The 17,717-nt window shown below is 38.8% G+C and overlaps 1 protein-coding gene across 10 annotated transcripts in view; it reads left to right on the top strand.

The window, feature by feature from the left end:
- Positions 1-12,747, top strand: part of itgb2 (integrin, beta 2) — a 28,890-nt gene extending 16,143 nt beyond the window's left edge. For all 10 annotated transcript variants that reach the window (XM_039607750.1, XM_039607752.1, XM_039607753.1 and 7 more), the window contains 10 exons: positions 2,532-2,690; positions 2,937-3,032; positions 3,122-3,211; positions 3,329-3,463; positions 6,664-6,860; positions 9,004-9,236; positions 10,108-10,327; positions 10,458-10,669; positions 11,120-11,286; positions 12,213-12,747. In XM_039607750.1, coding sequence (XP_039463684.1) covers positions 2,532-2,690; positions 2,937-3,032; positions 3,122-3,211; positions 3,329-3,463; positions 6,664-6,860; positions 9,004-9,236; positions 10,108-10,327; positions 10,458-10,669; positions 11,120-11,286; positions 12,213-12,281 — 1,578 coding nt within the window. In that variant the 3' untranslated portion in view covers positions 12,282-12,747. The remainder of the gene's footprint in view (positions 1-2,531; positions 2,691-2,936; positions 3,033-3,121; positions 3,212-3,328; positions 3,464-6,663; positions 6,861-9,003; positions 9,237-10,107; positions 10,328-10,457; positions 10,670-11,119; positions 11,287-12,212) is intronic.
- The last annotated feature ends 4,970 nt before the right edge of the window (positions 12,748-17,717 follow it).

Raw genomic sequence — 17,717 nt, 5'->3', positions numbered from 1 at the left:
TATATTTTTAATTTTAATAAATGACAAATTAAAAAGGCATGAACATTTTTTGTATCGAAAAAATATCGAACCGTGCAGGGCCGTGCAGAGACGTTTATAGGGGCGGGTGCTCAAAGCTAAAAAAGGGTACATTGAACCAGGCTGAATAACAACAACACACATTCATCAAGAATCTAATATGGGATCGCATCATACTATATCACTGTTGTGAGGCAAAGCAAACGTAGCCTATGTTTTACCTGATGGGTACAATGTTGCTGTTGAGGGGTTGCTGCTGCTCCTGCTGCTGATAGTGCTGGAGGGCAGGGCTGTGTTGATCTGAGACTGTAGACATTAAAGTCCATAGGAGAGATGGTAGCTGATTAAACAAGTGTCATGAGATAATAACAAAATGCAAAGATTGGTGACAGCACTTGGAACCATAAGGCAACAAAAACTGAGAAATAAACTAGACCCTGCCTGTGAATCACTCTTTGCCTCGCTTCCTCCTTCCATCCCTCATTTCATCTATCACTCTCCACTTGCTGTCCATCTGAGAACAAGGCATAACTTGCTATTGCAATACACTATTGCAATACACACCAGTGTGTGAATGTGAGAGTGAATGAATAGTGGCATTGTAAAGCGCTTTGGGTGCCTTAAAAAGCGCTATATGAAATCCAATCCATTATTACTATTATTATTATTATTGTTACTATTATTTAATTATCCACACTTAACAACTCTTACACTTAATCTATAATAAAATGATGACAGAAAAATGTTATAGAAGCAAAACATTTCAGTTGTGCTTATTTTTATACTGGAATACCTCTCCAACAACTGGTACATGTGTTAATGTTACCTGTGCTCTTTGTAATCCAGCTGCTGAGGGATCCACTGCCTTTAGTAGCCTCACACAGCTCCTACTGTTTCCTCCTCATGTCCTTACCAGCCATGTCTGGACAATGTTATATTATGAGTAATAATTCAAAATCCATATACATAAAACACACACATGCATGCACACACAGTGACATTTTAGACCTTCTTCAGAATACTGTATATACTGTGGGCACAAGTTTCCATCATGGTGCTGATCCAGAATCCTTCCCTTATTATTTATTACTAGAGCTACAATAATAAAGCAATGAGGGAAAAAAAGTAACAAATTTATAATAATGTATTTATGATGATTCCATTTGTTTCACTATCCACTCTGTGCAGGGAGAACGCTTATTACATTTTTAAACTGTAGAGATACAATAATTTTGCTGCTGTAAAATCAGCATTTTGTCTTATTTAAAATATAAATCTAATATAATCTGTTTCTTAATGTATGTTCTTTAAAATACAGCGTGTTTTTTAAAATATTATAATTATAATAATCCATTATTATGTGGACATGCATATTAGATCGTTTTAAGTGAAATATAAGCCCTCCAGAAAGGCAGGAAAAGCCCTGTAACTTACTTTAAAACTAAATATGTTCCCTAAAACGGTGGACAGAGCTACAGACCCATGACAGCCTTACCCAGTGAGCCAGCAGCTATGACCAGCACTACTTGTGAAGTTAATAAAAGGACAGGTAAAGTTTGTCGCGCTGTTGCACACACAGCACGCTCATTTGTTTCAGTTCGTCAGTTGCCACAAGACAGCTTACCAACGTAACGTAATAAGCTAATACTCCTGTGTGCTTTAGACTACAGTGTGCGCTGTACACCTACTTACTGGTTTTGTCGCATCAGTCTGTGTCTCTGAGTTAATTTGTGTTTCTCCCTACAGCTCCGGACCGCAAAAATACGCGTGCACTTTGTGAGCTCGTTCGGCTCGTAACCAGCGCGTTCTGCCGTCAAGGGCGATCATTGGTTAATGGTGATCATGTGACTGATGCAAGCCAGATCCTTTTATTTAGCAAAAATGTGATTAATAGTTAAATATTATTGTTGAGGGGCACAGACAGGACTCACACACACACACACACATTTAAAAAAAAAAATTAAAAATTTAAAAAATTGCCTCAACAAAGGGCACTTTGGGCACCCATCAGAAAGGGGCGGGTGCTCAAGCCCCTTCCGCCCCCCCCTCTGCACGTGCCTGGAACCGTGACACCAAAGTATCGAACCAAACCGTGAATTTTGTGTATCGTTGCACCCCTAGTACATATGTATACATTACATATAATTCTCTGCATGATCTGAGTCTAACCTGCTCACCACAGAGACAAGCACCACAGTGCAGCAGACACACAAACTTCATCACAGTCAATGCTCACAGCTCATATGGCCAAACTTGTAGGGCTCTACTCATCTATGACTTGTCACATGTTCTGAAAAGACAAAGCTAACAGACTGGAAACAGGATGAAACAGTGAAGCTCCATCCAGCCAAACATGGCTCACACAGCAGTTATGTTCATAACTAAATCTTTTAGACAAATCAGATCTAGATGTATTTTTCTCAGGGTAGAAAAAGTAAATACAGCTTTTTTTAGCCAAAGTTGATTTTGACAGGATTTGACTGGGTCTTAATGTTCCCTGATATGTTGTTCAGGACAAAATTGGTTGGAACAGCAACAGCACTCGGCTGATTGTGCTTACCACTGATGCTGGATTCCATATGGCTGGGGACGGAAAGCTGGCCGGTATACTGGAACCCAATGATGAACAGTGTCACATGGAAAACAATCTTTATGTCAAGAGCACTGAGATGGTATGTATGGAATCATCTGAGTTTTGTTCAGCTTCTAAGAAGAACATGGATCAGATTTATAAGCATTCAATGTTTTTCTTTCTTTTTAATTTTTTTTGAATAAGGACAAAAAAAAATCCGACTGCACAGAGATCAATGATATAAAATCCATACTTAAATCTATATATACGCTAAAGCCTCACACACACACATACATAGCACTTTCTTTTCTTTTCCATCTCTTCTCCACTCTCCAAACATCTCCAGGACTACCCCTCTGTTGGACAGCTAGCTACGCAGCTGGAAAAAAACAGGATTCAGACGATATTTGCAGTGACACAAAATGTTGAGTCTGTGTACAAGGTAAATAAGATGTACCTTTCACTTTCTATCTTCTTGTGGGGCAAAAATAGTCTGACTGTGACTGATTTTACATTTCATGTCTTTCCAAGGAACTCTCTAAGATGATTCCAAAATCAGAAGTAGGAGTTCTGTCATCAGATTCCAAGAATGTTGTTGAGTTGATTGAAAAAGCCTACTATGTAAGTGGCACATTTTGTGATTAGTGGAATATTTCTAATGATTTGGAGGTGTTTTTTTCTCTCTCTCATTATCTTTACCGTACCAGACCATTTACCATCTTTTCAAATTCATGACAGGCATTATCCTCTAAAGTGACCATAACTCATGACAGTCTCCCTGAAAACGTGAGAGTCGTCTACAGGCCGATATGCAGCCATGGAGAAAAAAGCGAGAAACAGGGGGTTTGTGACCAAGTGCACGTGGGAGACGAGGTCAGTGTTCTTTGAACTTTTCATAGTCACATGTCACCAACATGTCAGTGAACATTGGATGATTGATCTGGATGGATGGTCCAAGTCTTGGTGGCACCTATTTTGTAGCTCAGAATCTTTGATTCTCGATCCTTTGGGTGGCGCTGTCACTTGGTAACACTGCCCACTCTGCGGTAGAGTATCACTTCCTGTTCCTATTCTAACACATAAGCTGTGTCCCAAAACGTCGGCTGCATCCTTCGGAGAACCCGGCCTTCGCGGTCTACGTGGGCCGGGTCCTTCGGAGACCGAGAAGGCCGGAAGTGCGAGGCCGTGAAATGGGACGGTCTAGCCTTCAGATTTGCGTCACCGCTGTGTCGGTGGAGTTTAATAAACTCGGCCGTCTGCTCCTTGCTATCTAAAATATAACAGGACACTGGCGTAAATTCTCGACCGTCTCACACTTCTGTTTAATCAGTTTTCTGTTTGACGTTTATTCAGCTGTGTGAAAATCCCGGAGGAACCCTCCCGATGGATTAATAAAGTTTTATTTAATCTAATAATCTAATAACTTTGATCTCAGCCAACCCGATTTACTCGGAACAAATAAAACACCGAAAAAAGGCAAACAATTACATTTTCAAGTTATCCGAGTGACTTATATATCATGTTTAACCTGAGTAGTGAAAGAGCGGGGTCTGAAAACGATGAAGCCGGGAGTCCGCTGCTCGCCGGCTGGAGTGACCATTGAACCCCCGCTTGCTATCAAACGGTGGGTAACAGACGTCTTCGAAAAACGCCGGCACACTTTTTGCAAATATGCGATGTCTTGATAAACCAAGCAGATATTTGAAGTTTACACAGCTACTTTCTCGCCTGAAAATATGTTAAAAGTTTATTTTGTGACCCAGAAAGATTAATAAGACTAATTTTAAAACTTAGTAGCGGCCGCCATTGTTGGCAGCTGAAATTTGGCTGGGCCGCTATGAATTCTGGGATATGGTGGGCCACGAAGGACACACCCGACCCATCCTTCAAATTCGGGAAATGAAGGACGCATTTGTCGGCCGCATTTGAAGGAGTCGACGAATTGGGACAGCCTTCGTCGCCTGGCTGTGAGGTAATCGGCCTTCAAATGCGGCCTCTGGAGGATGCAGCCGACGTTTTGGGACACAGCTACAGTGGTGTGTTTGAGTGGCTCTGCATAACAATTTAGTAAAAAAATTTTTTATAACTTTTTATTTCATAGTAAAATCTTCTCGTGCTTCATCCAAAGCACACTCTCTGTGTACTCGCTCGCTAATTTATAGCCAAAGTTTTCACTCACTGTGTCTTTACTGCTTTGCTAGCTTAGCTCGTAGCAGACTCGCTAGCAGCATGGCCTCTTCACCTGTCCGTCCTGCACTTTTCTGCTCATTGTGTCAGATGTTTAGTTACTCCTCGGCCTCCTTTAGCAGTAATGATACTTTGACCCTCCAAAATTGCTGAGGAGATCTGAAAGGATATGATATGGAATTTTTAACCTTTTCACCAAGTCCAGGATCCCAGAGTTTTCACCTAGTTAGGAGAGTACTTTAAATGTGAGGTGGGCTGAAGACATCCTTGTCAGATGCCCTTTATTGCAAAATGCTCACTTTTTGCACAACCTACTGTCATTGTTGCACTTTTCTATTGCACTGTTGGATCAGTATCATTCTGTTCTGTCTGGTGTTGCACTGTTTTTTGTTGTTGTTGTTTTTTTTTCTTGCAATTTTTGCACACTTGCACTTTATGTCATCCTGTTGATTGTCTGCTATATATAGCAACATGGTCTTGGAGGCACACAGTACAGTACTGTGTACTGTACCACTGCACATGGTTGAAATGACAACCATGAAATGTCACTCATTTTGACTTTCAAAATTATTTTTTAAAATAAAAAGAGCAGTGATTGCCAACCAAGCTGACTCCTCAGCCTAAACTCTAAGGACAAACCCAGCCATGCTGTGGAAGAACTTTGTCTCAGCCACTTTGTGCAGTATTGTTTTGGTCACTACACAAAAGTCATTTTTGTGATTTATTCTTGATAAACAATTAAATTCAGACCCAATTGTTAATTTCAATTGCCTGGTGTAATAAAAACCATTATGCTGAGGTGGTATCCATCTACACCATAACACTCATGAAGAGTAACTTAGGTAGTCACTCTTTATTTAAGTGGTCCAGATAGACCAGTATCATTCTAATACTGAGTACCATGATATGGGTGGGCTGACTCTTAACAAGACAGTTTAAATCAAGTTGAAAACCAAACTAGTGCATGTACCTGCAAGCTTTAGACCACGTGGGCAGAACAGCCAAATGCTGAGAGCCAATAATGTTTCAAAATGTATACACAGCTCTTTGGGTATCATTGATATATTATATAAAAAATATTAAATTAGATAAATTTTAGTGAGCTGCTGTAGTAGACACCCGACTTCCAGGTCCAGGTAATTGAAAATGCAGGTGACATGTTTCTTATTTAAGAAAATTGTTGTTGTGAGTTTTGAACAGCAGAGCAATATGTCCAGTACAGCGGTCCCTTGTTTATTGGTGAAGTTGCATTCTAAAAATAACCCACGATAAGTGAAATCGGCGAAGTAGCATATTTTTTTTTTACAAATATCATAGATGTTTTAAGCCTGTAAAACCCCTCACTACAAACTTTGTATACTTTTCTGAGACAGGCATGAACATTTCCACACTTGTCTCTCTTGTTTAAATATTCTCAGTTCAAACCTTGTAGAGAAATAAGTCCAGTATTATAGAATGAAACCAAAGGCTCCCGCAGGTGACGACGTTTCGTTGATATTGTTGTGTTTGTTGGGGAGAAAACTTACAAACATACAGTACAGGACTTTAGAGTCACAGGGCTAGCGATTGAAGATTTATGTATATTTGACAAGCTGAACGCATTCTGTACTGTACAGGAGATATGGCACAAGATCGATTGTCAATATTCTAGAGCCAATCAGGATGCAGAACACAATGCGCTGTTTAAAAAAAAAAAAAAAACACAAAAAACACTGCATGCAAAATTAAACAAAAAAAAAAAGCGAGGCCACAAAAGGTGAACCGCGTTATAGCGAGGGACCACTGTATACTGTTATATAAAGTGAATCTCTTGTTTTCACCAGTTTAGAGTATTATTGTTATACTATATGCATTTGTGACTCACAAAACCTGAATTCCCATTCCAGGTTATTTTTGAAATTACGGTGACCGCAGACTCGTGTATGGAGAACGAGTTCTTTACCATCAGTCCACGGGGCATTAAAGACACGCTGACAGTGACCATAAATACCACATGTAAGTGCCAGTGTGACACTGCTGGACCCATTGTTGACCCCCATCCACACTGCAATAACAGTGGAAGCATCAGCTGTGGTATTTGTAGGTAAGCTCTGATTCTCAGTGTTTTGGTATCGACTGAAAATGTTATTGAATCCACTTAAATGTCGTCCAAGCTGCTTGCAGCCTGCTCTGTTTGACAGAAAAGTACCAGCATCAGTCATTTGTTTAAACATATAAGAATGGTCACATTTATTTTTCTATTAATGCCGACAACCAGAGCTGCTTTACACTGTAAGTAATGCTCCTTTCTTTAGTTCAGTAAATCACTGCATCTATCTGAAGTAGAGATTGGCAGCCTTCAAGTGGATTATTCAAACACAGCCTGGGATTAGAGCTTTGCTTCTTCTCTGTCACCAGCATCTGTGATCAGTCAACTCATGTCAGATATCATAAATACAGGTCAAGGCAGTCCTTTGTCTTCACACAAGATTGACTTTGTTGCTCTTTGTACTTCTCTGTCCTGGTCTGAAAAGACGTGTGATTGGCTGCCTTCTCCCATCACAAGCCACATTTTCTAAAGATAGCCAAGAAGAGGTGTAGGGGTCAATGTTCCTTTCAGTTCACAATATTCAAATGAGTAATTGTTAAATAGAGTTTCATTTTTCTCTCTATGAATTTTTAAATTGAAGATGTCAAACTGTGTCCATTCTTTGAACCGCTAATATGAACTTCTGATAAAAAGTCTGCGAGGTTTACACAACACATCCATCCGTCACAATTCACACAGCTTTATCTGCACAAGTGAAAGACGAAAAAGTCACCAGCATCATTTAGAGGTCAGACTCCCTCAGACCTCAGAGGTTTGCTGGATGAGGAGTGAGCATTTATTTGCAGTGATGTATCAGAAATAAACTATGTTTTTAAGAAAGTATTTTGAGAATTATCTGTGACAGATCACCAGTGGAAATAGTGAAACTTTGTCCCTGTTTGTGTCATTGCTTGATAAAGTTATCAGCCTCTACCTGCAATTATAGTGCCATCCGTAAACACACTATCTATCATCATAAAACTTAAATAGAGTACTACAGCTGTTAAGCTCTGTTGACCAAAAGTAAATATTTGACACACTGACACAGAGTCAGTCCCCAACAGGCTGTTTAAGGTTATAAGTTAATGCTTCTTACTCCTGCTACAGTTTTCACACACTGACACACAGCAGAGCTCTACTCCATTTGGACTTTATGTTCCAAACTGTCTTACACAAATTGTTCTCTGGTCACAAACACCCATCAGCCTTTAGCAACACTGGACATTAGCCTCACCTGGCTATTTGTGGCTGTTTGTGCCGCCATATTTGGTCCAGCACAGAAGAGTGCGACCAGAAATAAGAGGAAGAAGTGTTAGACACAGGAACTCTCTTCTCTTCATCATCTGCCTGTCTTCACTGCCCTCATAGCTAATAAGATTCAAGATTCAAGGTCTTTACTGTCAGTACAAGTATTACTATATACTATGTACTAGTATACAGTGTACCGAAATGCTGTTTCACCCCAATCCCCCCATGGTGCGTTTAGAGGAATATAAAAAATATATCTCCAAGAGATATGAGACTCGAAATTACAAATAAATAATAACTCACTAAATCTGGGTAAAGTTAAGAGATAAAAAGGTACTATTAGTAACTATATCTATGTACAATAAACAAAGACAAGACAGAGACAATACGAAGTGCTCATGTGCAATTAGAGTAAAGTGCAGTAGGTATTGAATACCAGGTTCAAGTTATGAGTCAGGATATTGTAGACAAGACAGAACGAAGACGTGCAAGATGCAAAATGTGCAAATATAGTATAATTTAGATGTATTCAATACCTAGATGACTGAGGTGTGCAAATAAGCATATTGTTCCCAGGTTCAGTTTGTAGTAGATTTGTGGAAGTTTGTGTTGTTTTTGAGTCTTTTGGTGAGTATTGTAGGGTGTTAATAACCCACAAGTATTACTAGCAAGACCAAAGATGTAAAATTGTGAGCGTGTTTGTAGTTTTAGAAATGTTTCGTGTGCTGTGCTGTGTTGAATAGAGTTATCTATGGATTAATAATGTGTGTGATTCATATTATGGGACCGTTAACAGATTCATCAGTATTAAGTTTTGGAAGTGAACAAATATTTTGTGGCAAATTTTATTTTCTGTTATTTATTAATGTGCAAATTTTTGATGTATTTTTCTAATTTTTTCCTTATTTAGGTGCAACAAAGGTCACGTTGGTCAGTTCTGTAACTGCAAAATTGGGGACAAAGACGAGCACACCCTGAGAGCATCCTGTCAGAAGGATAATGGCACTGAGTGTGAGGGTCGAGGAGACTGTGTGTGTGGCCGGTGCGAGTGCCACAACACAGATAGTGGAAGCCAATACTATGGACCCTACTGCGAATGTGACGATGACCACTGTGAGAAGTTTCAGAACCAACAATGTGGAGGTAGGTTTGCAGTCATTCTTCTCAAAAGAAGGTCTAATTCTGTCAAAACTAGATGAAGTAAAATAAGTTACTTTGTTTTCTTGTGCAAACATTTTTATGATGGAAACATCCAGCCATCCATCCTCTTCCACTTATTCCTGTTAGGGTCACAGAGGGGCTGGAGCCTATCACAGGTTACACCCTGGACAGGTCGCCAATCTGTCACAGGGCTAACACATAGAGACAGACAACCATTCACACTCACATTCACACCTAAGGGCAATTTAACATGCACAATTAACCTAACTCCACTGCATGTCTTTGGACTGTGGGAGGAAGCTGGAGTACCCAAAGAGAACTCACACAGACAAAGAGAAAGGCCAAGTGGTGAAATCAAATCAGGACAGCACCATCCTGCTGCCATGATGGAAAAAGTGTTTGACAATGGCCTCACACCTTTCTAAATGTGTGGACAGGCTCACACTCACTCCATTATAGTTCTTTATTTTGAACATCATCTTAACTTTACCCACCATCTCTTATTCCACTGTGATTATTCCACTGTGCTTCTAAAATCCATACAAATAAACTGAGTTCTACTTTTAGCCCGTTTGGTTTGGAACAAAATAATAGCTGTTATCTTAAAAGTGCTGTGCCTCTGTGGTAATTTGAATAGGTTTACAACTTTGCCCAAAGTTTTTGGGTTCAAAAGTAATCAGACGGTACTGTGGAACGTGTGTGTGGGTTTGCTGTCAGGTTGTGCTTTATGTGGTGAACCCACAGGCATCAGGAGAGGCTTTGTCTCTTGCTGGTGATGTTCTTTATGTTCTTGGTTGTCATGTGGCACAGAGCCTCTGCTGCAAAAAATTTATTTTGTTCTTACTATTTGCAGGAAAAGGTAAATGCAAGTGTGGAAAATGTGAATGTAATCCTGGCTTTGAAGGCTCTGCCTGTCAGTGCAAGACCTCTGACGAGGCCTGCCGTACCATAAACAATAGTGTTTGCAACGGCAGAGGGTCCTGCAAGTGCAATCAGTGTGAATGTAGAGGAGGATACCAGCGTCCTCACTGCCTGGAATGCCCTGGCTGCACTGACCCGTGCCAGACCAAAGTGTAAGGATTTCTTAATTCCACTGAGCTTTTCCTCTAAACATGGTGTTCATGATTTTGTGTAGTAAAGCAAAAGAAAAAACAAATCCTTTGACTTTGAATTTTAAACTAATACATGTAATTGTGTTTTCAGGAACTGCATTGAATGCCTCGGCTTTGAGTCAGGTCCCTTTAAAAAAAACTGCAGTGAGGCTTGTAAGACCATTTCTTCTAAAATAGTGGAAAAGTTCCCCTTTAAATCCAAGGAGTGTAAGCAGAAAGACAGCGAGGGATGCTGGATGACATTTAAGCTGGTTCAGTTGGTCGGAGAGGATAACTACGAGGCTGAAATTCTGAAGCAAAGAGGTAGGATGTTGTCTTAATTTATTAACAGTTTCACTGATTCATTGCAGTAATAACTGTGCTGTCACACTGCACACACTGAGGATCAGCACAGGGCTGAGATGTGCTGACTGGGGGACATTAGGACCTTGCAGGCCAGAAAATTTAATGTCTGTTTATCCAGCAGCTTTAAATCAACTCTGAGCCCAACCTGCTTCATTGAGCTACCTGTGCTAGCCTGACTAAGAAGAGTCAGCAGACATAGATTCAAAGCCCTGATAGAAGCACAACTTGCCACTCAGTGGCCATCTTGAAACCCATCCAGGCACTTATTGGAACAGTTATTTCTATGAATCATCAAACTTGATCACCAGTCAAATCTGATCCTCATCATATAATGTCTGTGATACCATTTTCTACATTTCATTCATTTACAGCTCAGTGTTCAGACTTGTCTAATTTGTAACTCTGCAGAGTGTCCACCACCGCCCAATTTCATAGCTATCATCGGAGGCTCCGTCGCAGCTGTGGCCCTCATCGGCATTCTGCTGCTGATGCTCATTAAATTACTCCTCTACATGAAAGACCTGAAAGAGTTCAGGAAGTTTGAGAATGAAAAGAAGAAGTCCAAATGGGCAGAGGTGAGACATCATTCTGAATTATTTGTGCAAACAGAAATAGCTGTCACACATTTCAGATTGGTCTCTTTGGACAGTGACTGTGTTGTTGTGTTGGTTTCATGTTAATCTAACTCTCTTGTCACAGTTACTATTTTTGTGTTCTTGATTCATGTAATTCAGATAAAACATTTCAGTCAAGTAAAACTAAACTGTCCTTACAAAAAACACTTAATACCTGCCAGATTGACTATTACATGGATTAAAAATCCCAGACCGTAAGCTCCTGTCCATAACGAGTAATGGGAGCACTGCAAGCAAATTCAAGCAAGAAACAAACAATTATGCAAACAGTCTGCATGAAACAAGCAGGCTGTCTGACAACACTTGCCATTTACGCTCAGCACAGTAGCGAAACTTGATTTAGTGTGACGTGAAGTGTAAACAGACAATGTTTGTCATCAAAATAAAAGTTTGCCTTCTGAGGGTTAGGGTTAGTGGTCAGGCAAAGCTTTTACTCTGAAAGCAAACATTGTCTTTTTCTGGTTGCAATGCACTTTTTCATTTTCACTACTGTTTGGTCAGTAGTTCACGAGTATTTGCAGAGTACTCGTTTTTCTCTAGTGGTTGCCAACCAGTCTCTAGGCTTTATTAGTTTAAACATTGAAAAGTATTGTGCTTGCTCTGGCAGCAGTACAATGAATGTAGCTGTGACTCACTGAGATTAACAGGGTTTGAAAATCTGTAAAGTTAAAAGTGACTGACATTAGAAGACGAGCACATGTCCAGCATATTGGGATCTACCTGTGTATCGTATTATAATTTGCTTCATCGTATGATTTAAGCTTACTTTAACTTACTTTGAAACTTCAAGTCATGATGAATAAAAAAGATAAATAAGATAAAGACTGAAGTATCTGTTTCTCATTACTCGGCTCTCTCTGTTACAGGCTGACAATCCACTGTTCCAGACCGCCACCACCACTGTGGCCAATCCTACATTCACTGGTGGAGACTGAGGGCTCTTGTTGCAGTACATACAACAGACAGTTATCCAAGTTATGTCTGACTCTGTCTAATGCTCACAGGTTAAGAATATGCACATATTTGCTAATGGCTGCATTTACTGCTATTAATATAGATTCTTTGCTTTCTTATTGATGAATGCTGTTAGATTGTATCATAGTCCAACAATTATGCACTTTTGCTTGTTTTTTCAGAAATGATTTATTTGAAATTTATTCCATACTGTATGTATATCTATATATCTGTGTATCTATATGTGTATCTATCGATCAATAAATAGATATACAAGTTTTCTCCACTGAATTATCAGAAAACTGATAAAACATCCAAGGTAGCGATGCTTGTTCTGTTTTGCTGCAATCTAAACAATAAATTTGTGCAGTTTTGGTAATAAAACCATGATATTTCACATAATATTGATGTTGAAAATTGGTAATAAAAAATAAGTTTTTGTTTTTATACTGTGACTGTGTGTATAATTACTAGTGCTGCCACAAACGATTATTTTGATAGTCGACTAGTCACAGATTATTTTTGCGATTAGTTGACTAATCAGATCATGCATCGATTGAATGTAAAACGTACAGCTTATTGCACCAGCAAGTGTCTGCTCTTATATAAGTTTTGTTCAAAAAAGAATAGCTTCATATAGGAAAAAAATACATATCACCAGGACATCTTAAATTTGTTTTTTAATTAAGCAGCAAGGCAGAACAAAATCAGGGCTGTATCAACCCATGGGGACTAAACCCCAATTCAACCAGACCCAGAACTGATCGGGAATTAAAACAGGACTACTTTAGGACTTAACCAAGACAGAACCAGAATCAAAAACACTAAAAATCATCATAGACCTGGACTACAACTATTTTTTAATTCTACCAAAGTACACTATTTAGATTCAGAAAAGTTTATATAACTATTTAGCCTTGTTGTGCAAACAAACCTGCATAACTTAAATATAGAATTTGAAAAATAGCAAACCTAAAAAGAAACACTTTGTGCTAGATGCATGTTCTGATGAGTTTTGGCAAACAATCATTTGACTAACATGTCTGTCTCCAGGGGCGGATCTAGAGAAAATTTCTTAGGGTGGCATGAGGGTGGCAAAGAAATCAAATGGGGTGGCAAAATCAAAGCCTTTTTTTCCCCAAACACATATGCAGGTGGTTACATATGGTTAAAATGATTCAAATGCAGTAAGTATACACGTTTTTCATATAAATATAGTCTGTAACTTAATTATTGTCTGTAGCCCACATAATTACACACTTTCGTTACATAAAACGTGAGTTTTGATTTTATGTACTGTATAGCCTGTATAATAAATAAATATGTAGCCCAATAAGTATAAAATCCAGAAAGCTACACAACATGGGGCGGTTCATTTACAAACACAAGTCTAACTTAAGTTTCACACTGTTTTTTTGTTAGAAAACAATCACATTGTTACAGCTTAAATTACACAAAATGTCAGAAATCTGCACTGTCATGAACAAAAATTTAAACCCAATTTTTCATGATTTGTTGGATTAACCCACTGAGGTCTAAAATTTATTTTTTTCCCCGTTGCCTTGTTTGGTATCATTCTTTTCAGCTCAACTGAATTTAGTTGTTTTTTTCACTGACATACTGCATTAATATTACTGATCTGAAATCACACAAAGAACTTAAAATCCTAGTAGTATTTTTACTGTAAAAAAAACCACAGACATGTTGAGTAAATTTTTATAACTTGAAATGCAAATATAAATTGTACATTTTGTAAACATATACAGCTATTTATCTAAAAATGCAGCCAATACACCTGCTGTTTTTTTCATTTTCAACAACCATTTAAAAATATTACTAAAACTAAAATGAGAGAATCAGGTGTTGCAATAAGATGCCCCACAAATGATGTGTGCCAGTAAAAAAAAGTTTTTCCACCAAAAGATAGAGGAGAACAGCACAGGGATAAACCTGCAGGCCTGACAGCAGGAGGTGTATCACTCCGCTGGTTTTCTACTTAGTGACAGTGTTTACATTGCAAATGTGCCTTTGTGACATTCATTAGTGGCCTCACTGACACACAAAACAAAATGACTATACAACAGAACAACTGCACAAGACAACACAATACACTAACTGTACACTCCACACTAAACATCACAAATCTCCCACATCTAAAAACTCTCTCTCTCTCTCTCTCTCTCTCTCTCACACAAACACACACACACACACACACTCGCTCGCTCTGTCTTGCTGCCATTACCGTCACTCCCAAAACTTTTCCCTCTTCCTAAACAACCAAATCCCACAAGTTGACTTTTTTTTTAATTGGTCGACATGGTACATTTTTCCACCAACAGGAAAGAGGTGGCTTTTTTCCTTTCTTTACTGTTTTCGCGCTTTTGTTAGAAAACGCTTAAAACACACACACACATAAACGTGACGACAGTATTTAGAAAAAAGCATGGCTTATATATATTATCATAACTATGGATTTACTGGCCTGTAATTAAAATTTAAAAACTTTAGTCTTTCTTTCAACTTTCAATGTGGTCTGAAACAGAGACTCAGCGTGGCTGCAGCTTGTTGCTATGTCAGCTTAAAATAGTCATGTGATTTGTAGGTGCAGCATGTCCGTGGACCACAGAGGGTTAATAACACTCACCATCCTTCCATTTCCAGAGTGTAACATCCACCCACCTGTGTAAAATCCGAAATTCCCATGGTGTTGTTCAAAATGTGCTCTGGCACAATCATAAGCATCGCTTGTTACACTGTAAAAACTGTGACTAGAGGTTACTTAAAAAACCTATGGCAACAAAGTGACACTTAATTTACTTAAGTAGATTTTAATTTCAAGCGATTTATGTAAAATTTATATAAAATATTAATTAAATTTCAACAAAAAACAAAAATAGATAATAATAACATTCACTTGTAAATATGTGTGGGATTTAGGGACAAAATCTCAAATTGAAGGTTAAAATTCCCTAATTGTAACAAAAAATTAATTAATTTGAAATGAATCTCTGAGAAAAATTACTTTGAATTTACTAACAATCTGGCAAAGGTTTAGTAAAAAATGACTAAAATATCCATTACAAAGAAATGAAAACAAAAAGTTTTCATTTCTTTGTAATGGATATTTTAGTGGTGTGGGGGCGATCGTGGCTCAAGAGTTGGGAGTTCACCTTGTAATCGGAAGGTTGCCGGTTCGAGCCCTGGCTTGGACAGTCTCGGTCGTTGTATCCTTGGGCAAGACACTTCACCCGTTGCCTACTGGTGGTGGTCAGAGGCAGGGTTTTAATAGTTTTGCAATTTTCATTTGTTTTTATTTTTATTTAGTTTTGACTTGAGATTTTCAATTTTATATCAGTTTTAATTAGTTTTTACCATTTGTTTGCTACTTTAGTTTAGTTTTTATTTTTTGAAAATCCTTAGTTTCAGTTTAGTTTTGATTAGTTTTAGTTATACTTTTAGTCGTGTTTGCAATAATTAAGTGTAACAAAATCCCAGTTTCATCATATCAGTCATTCTCTTCTGCTTATCCTTGGGTATGTTGCTGTTCCAGCTACCATACCCTGCACCCTGGACAGGTCGCTAGTCTGTCGCAGGGCTATCACGCAGAGACAGACAACTCACATTCCCACCTATGGGTTCTTAAAAAAAAAAAAAAAAATAGGGCAGATGAACAACCATTGATACCAGGCAACTATAAAAGATATATTTTGGCCCCAATGAGACTATTAACTCTTGTAGCACCGGGTGTTCATAATTTTGGTTCAAGTGAATTGCTAAACTTTTTGAAGGCAATTGACTTACACAGTTGTGTAGATATCCCAGTCTCAATAAACATATTCACCAACGCTTCCTCCCGCTTGTGATGTTCCTGCGAATTGACCAACCAGCAGCCATCGGGTCGCTGTTGGAAGCACTGCATTAATATTTTTTGTGGAGTTGTCTCGGGATGCATCACGCTGGCTTGCCTGGGGTTAGCTTCTGTTTCTGGGGATGAGGGTTGGGCGTTGTTAGGTCTAATTGTTGAATGTTGCCATTGTGTTTCTTAAATTTGTACAGTCTTAGTTCAAGCAGTAGGATCAAAGCCATTCCTTTGATCCTAACCACCCCTCCAACCACTCTGTGCTGGGGGAGGTTTTATTGTAGATACATCCTATCTGAAAGATCTGTTTCTTGTGTTGTAAGCTTCCTGCTTTTATGAACCTTTTGGTCAGCAGGAGGTCACACAAACGCACCCCCATGACACACACACACACACACACACACACATTCTTACTTACATACAGAAGTTCACACACATACATACAGTGCCTTGTCTTAGAACAATGTGGGCATTGCTTTGCTGTGATGTTTTATGTGAACTGTCTCTCAATAAAAGGCAGCGGGAGGAGGCCGGATTTGGGGTCATTTTTGTGTTAGACACAGACGAGGCCTCCCTTGCAAGTGAAATGATCAATCGCTGACTGTCTTGTTTTCTTCATGATGAATAAGTCTCTAGAACTAGTGGAAACACAGACCCAACAGGCGTGTTCCCTTACCTTCTCAAGGTAAGCTAGGTTAGCCTTCTTGTGCGAGCTTTTCAAGTGCACTTTAAGGTTTGTGGGATTTTTTTCCCTTTAGAAATGCCCCGCATAATTTGTCTCTTTCCACAACAAGACACTTGCTTTATCTAAAACACAATCATATTCAAAGTAATCCGAAATTGGACTCTGGCAATTTCTCCCGACTTTTGCTGATGTGATTCTGTGTGGGACGGAGCAGCAACACAGACGACTCGACTAACGTACTTGCCACCTGCTGGCATAATGAGACACACCAAGAAAAAAACCTGGAAACTACACTTCATTTTCACCCTAGACTATTGTATGACACACACACATCAATGAAAACTAAACACATTTTCGCTATAAATTCAGTTAATTTTAGTTAGTTTTGTGAACACTCATTACAGTTTTAGTTAGTTTTCCTTTTTTTGCAAGGTCTTGTTTTTATTTTTATTTCCGTTAACGAAAATGTTTTTTCACTTCTAGTTTTCGTTATTTCGTTAGTTTTCGTTAACGATAATAACCTTGGTCAGAGGGCCCGGTGGCGCCAGTGTCCGGCAGCCTCGCCTCTGTCAGTGCGCCCCAGGGTGGCTGTGGCTACAATGTAGCTTGCCATCACCTGTGTGTGGATGGGTGGATGACTGGTTGTGTAAAGTGCTTCGGGGTCTTTAGGTCCTTAGGAACTAGTAAAGCGCTATACAAATACAGGCCATTTACCATTTAAGTAAAACTCAAATTGGATTCAATAATTTTCCAATTAAACTTTATAAATAATGACTGAATAGTAAGAGAAAATCAAATTACTTTAACTTCTTTTCTGAGTAAAATGAATCAATTTCACAAAGAGAACATTCAAACAGTAATTGTTTTTATTGT

This window comes from Oreochromis aureus, unplaced genomic scaffold (genome assembly GCF_013358895.1).
Source record: "Oreochromis aureus strain Israel breed Guangdong unplaced genomic scaffold, ZZ_aureus HiC_scaffold_352, whole genome shotgun sequence".
Classification (NCBI taxonomy): Eukaryota; Metazoa; Chordata; class Actinopteri; order Cichliformes; family Cichlidae; genus Oreochromis; species Oreochromis aureus.
This window is presented reverse-complemented; position numbering and strand designations above follow the sequence as displayed.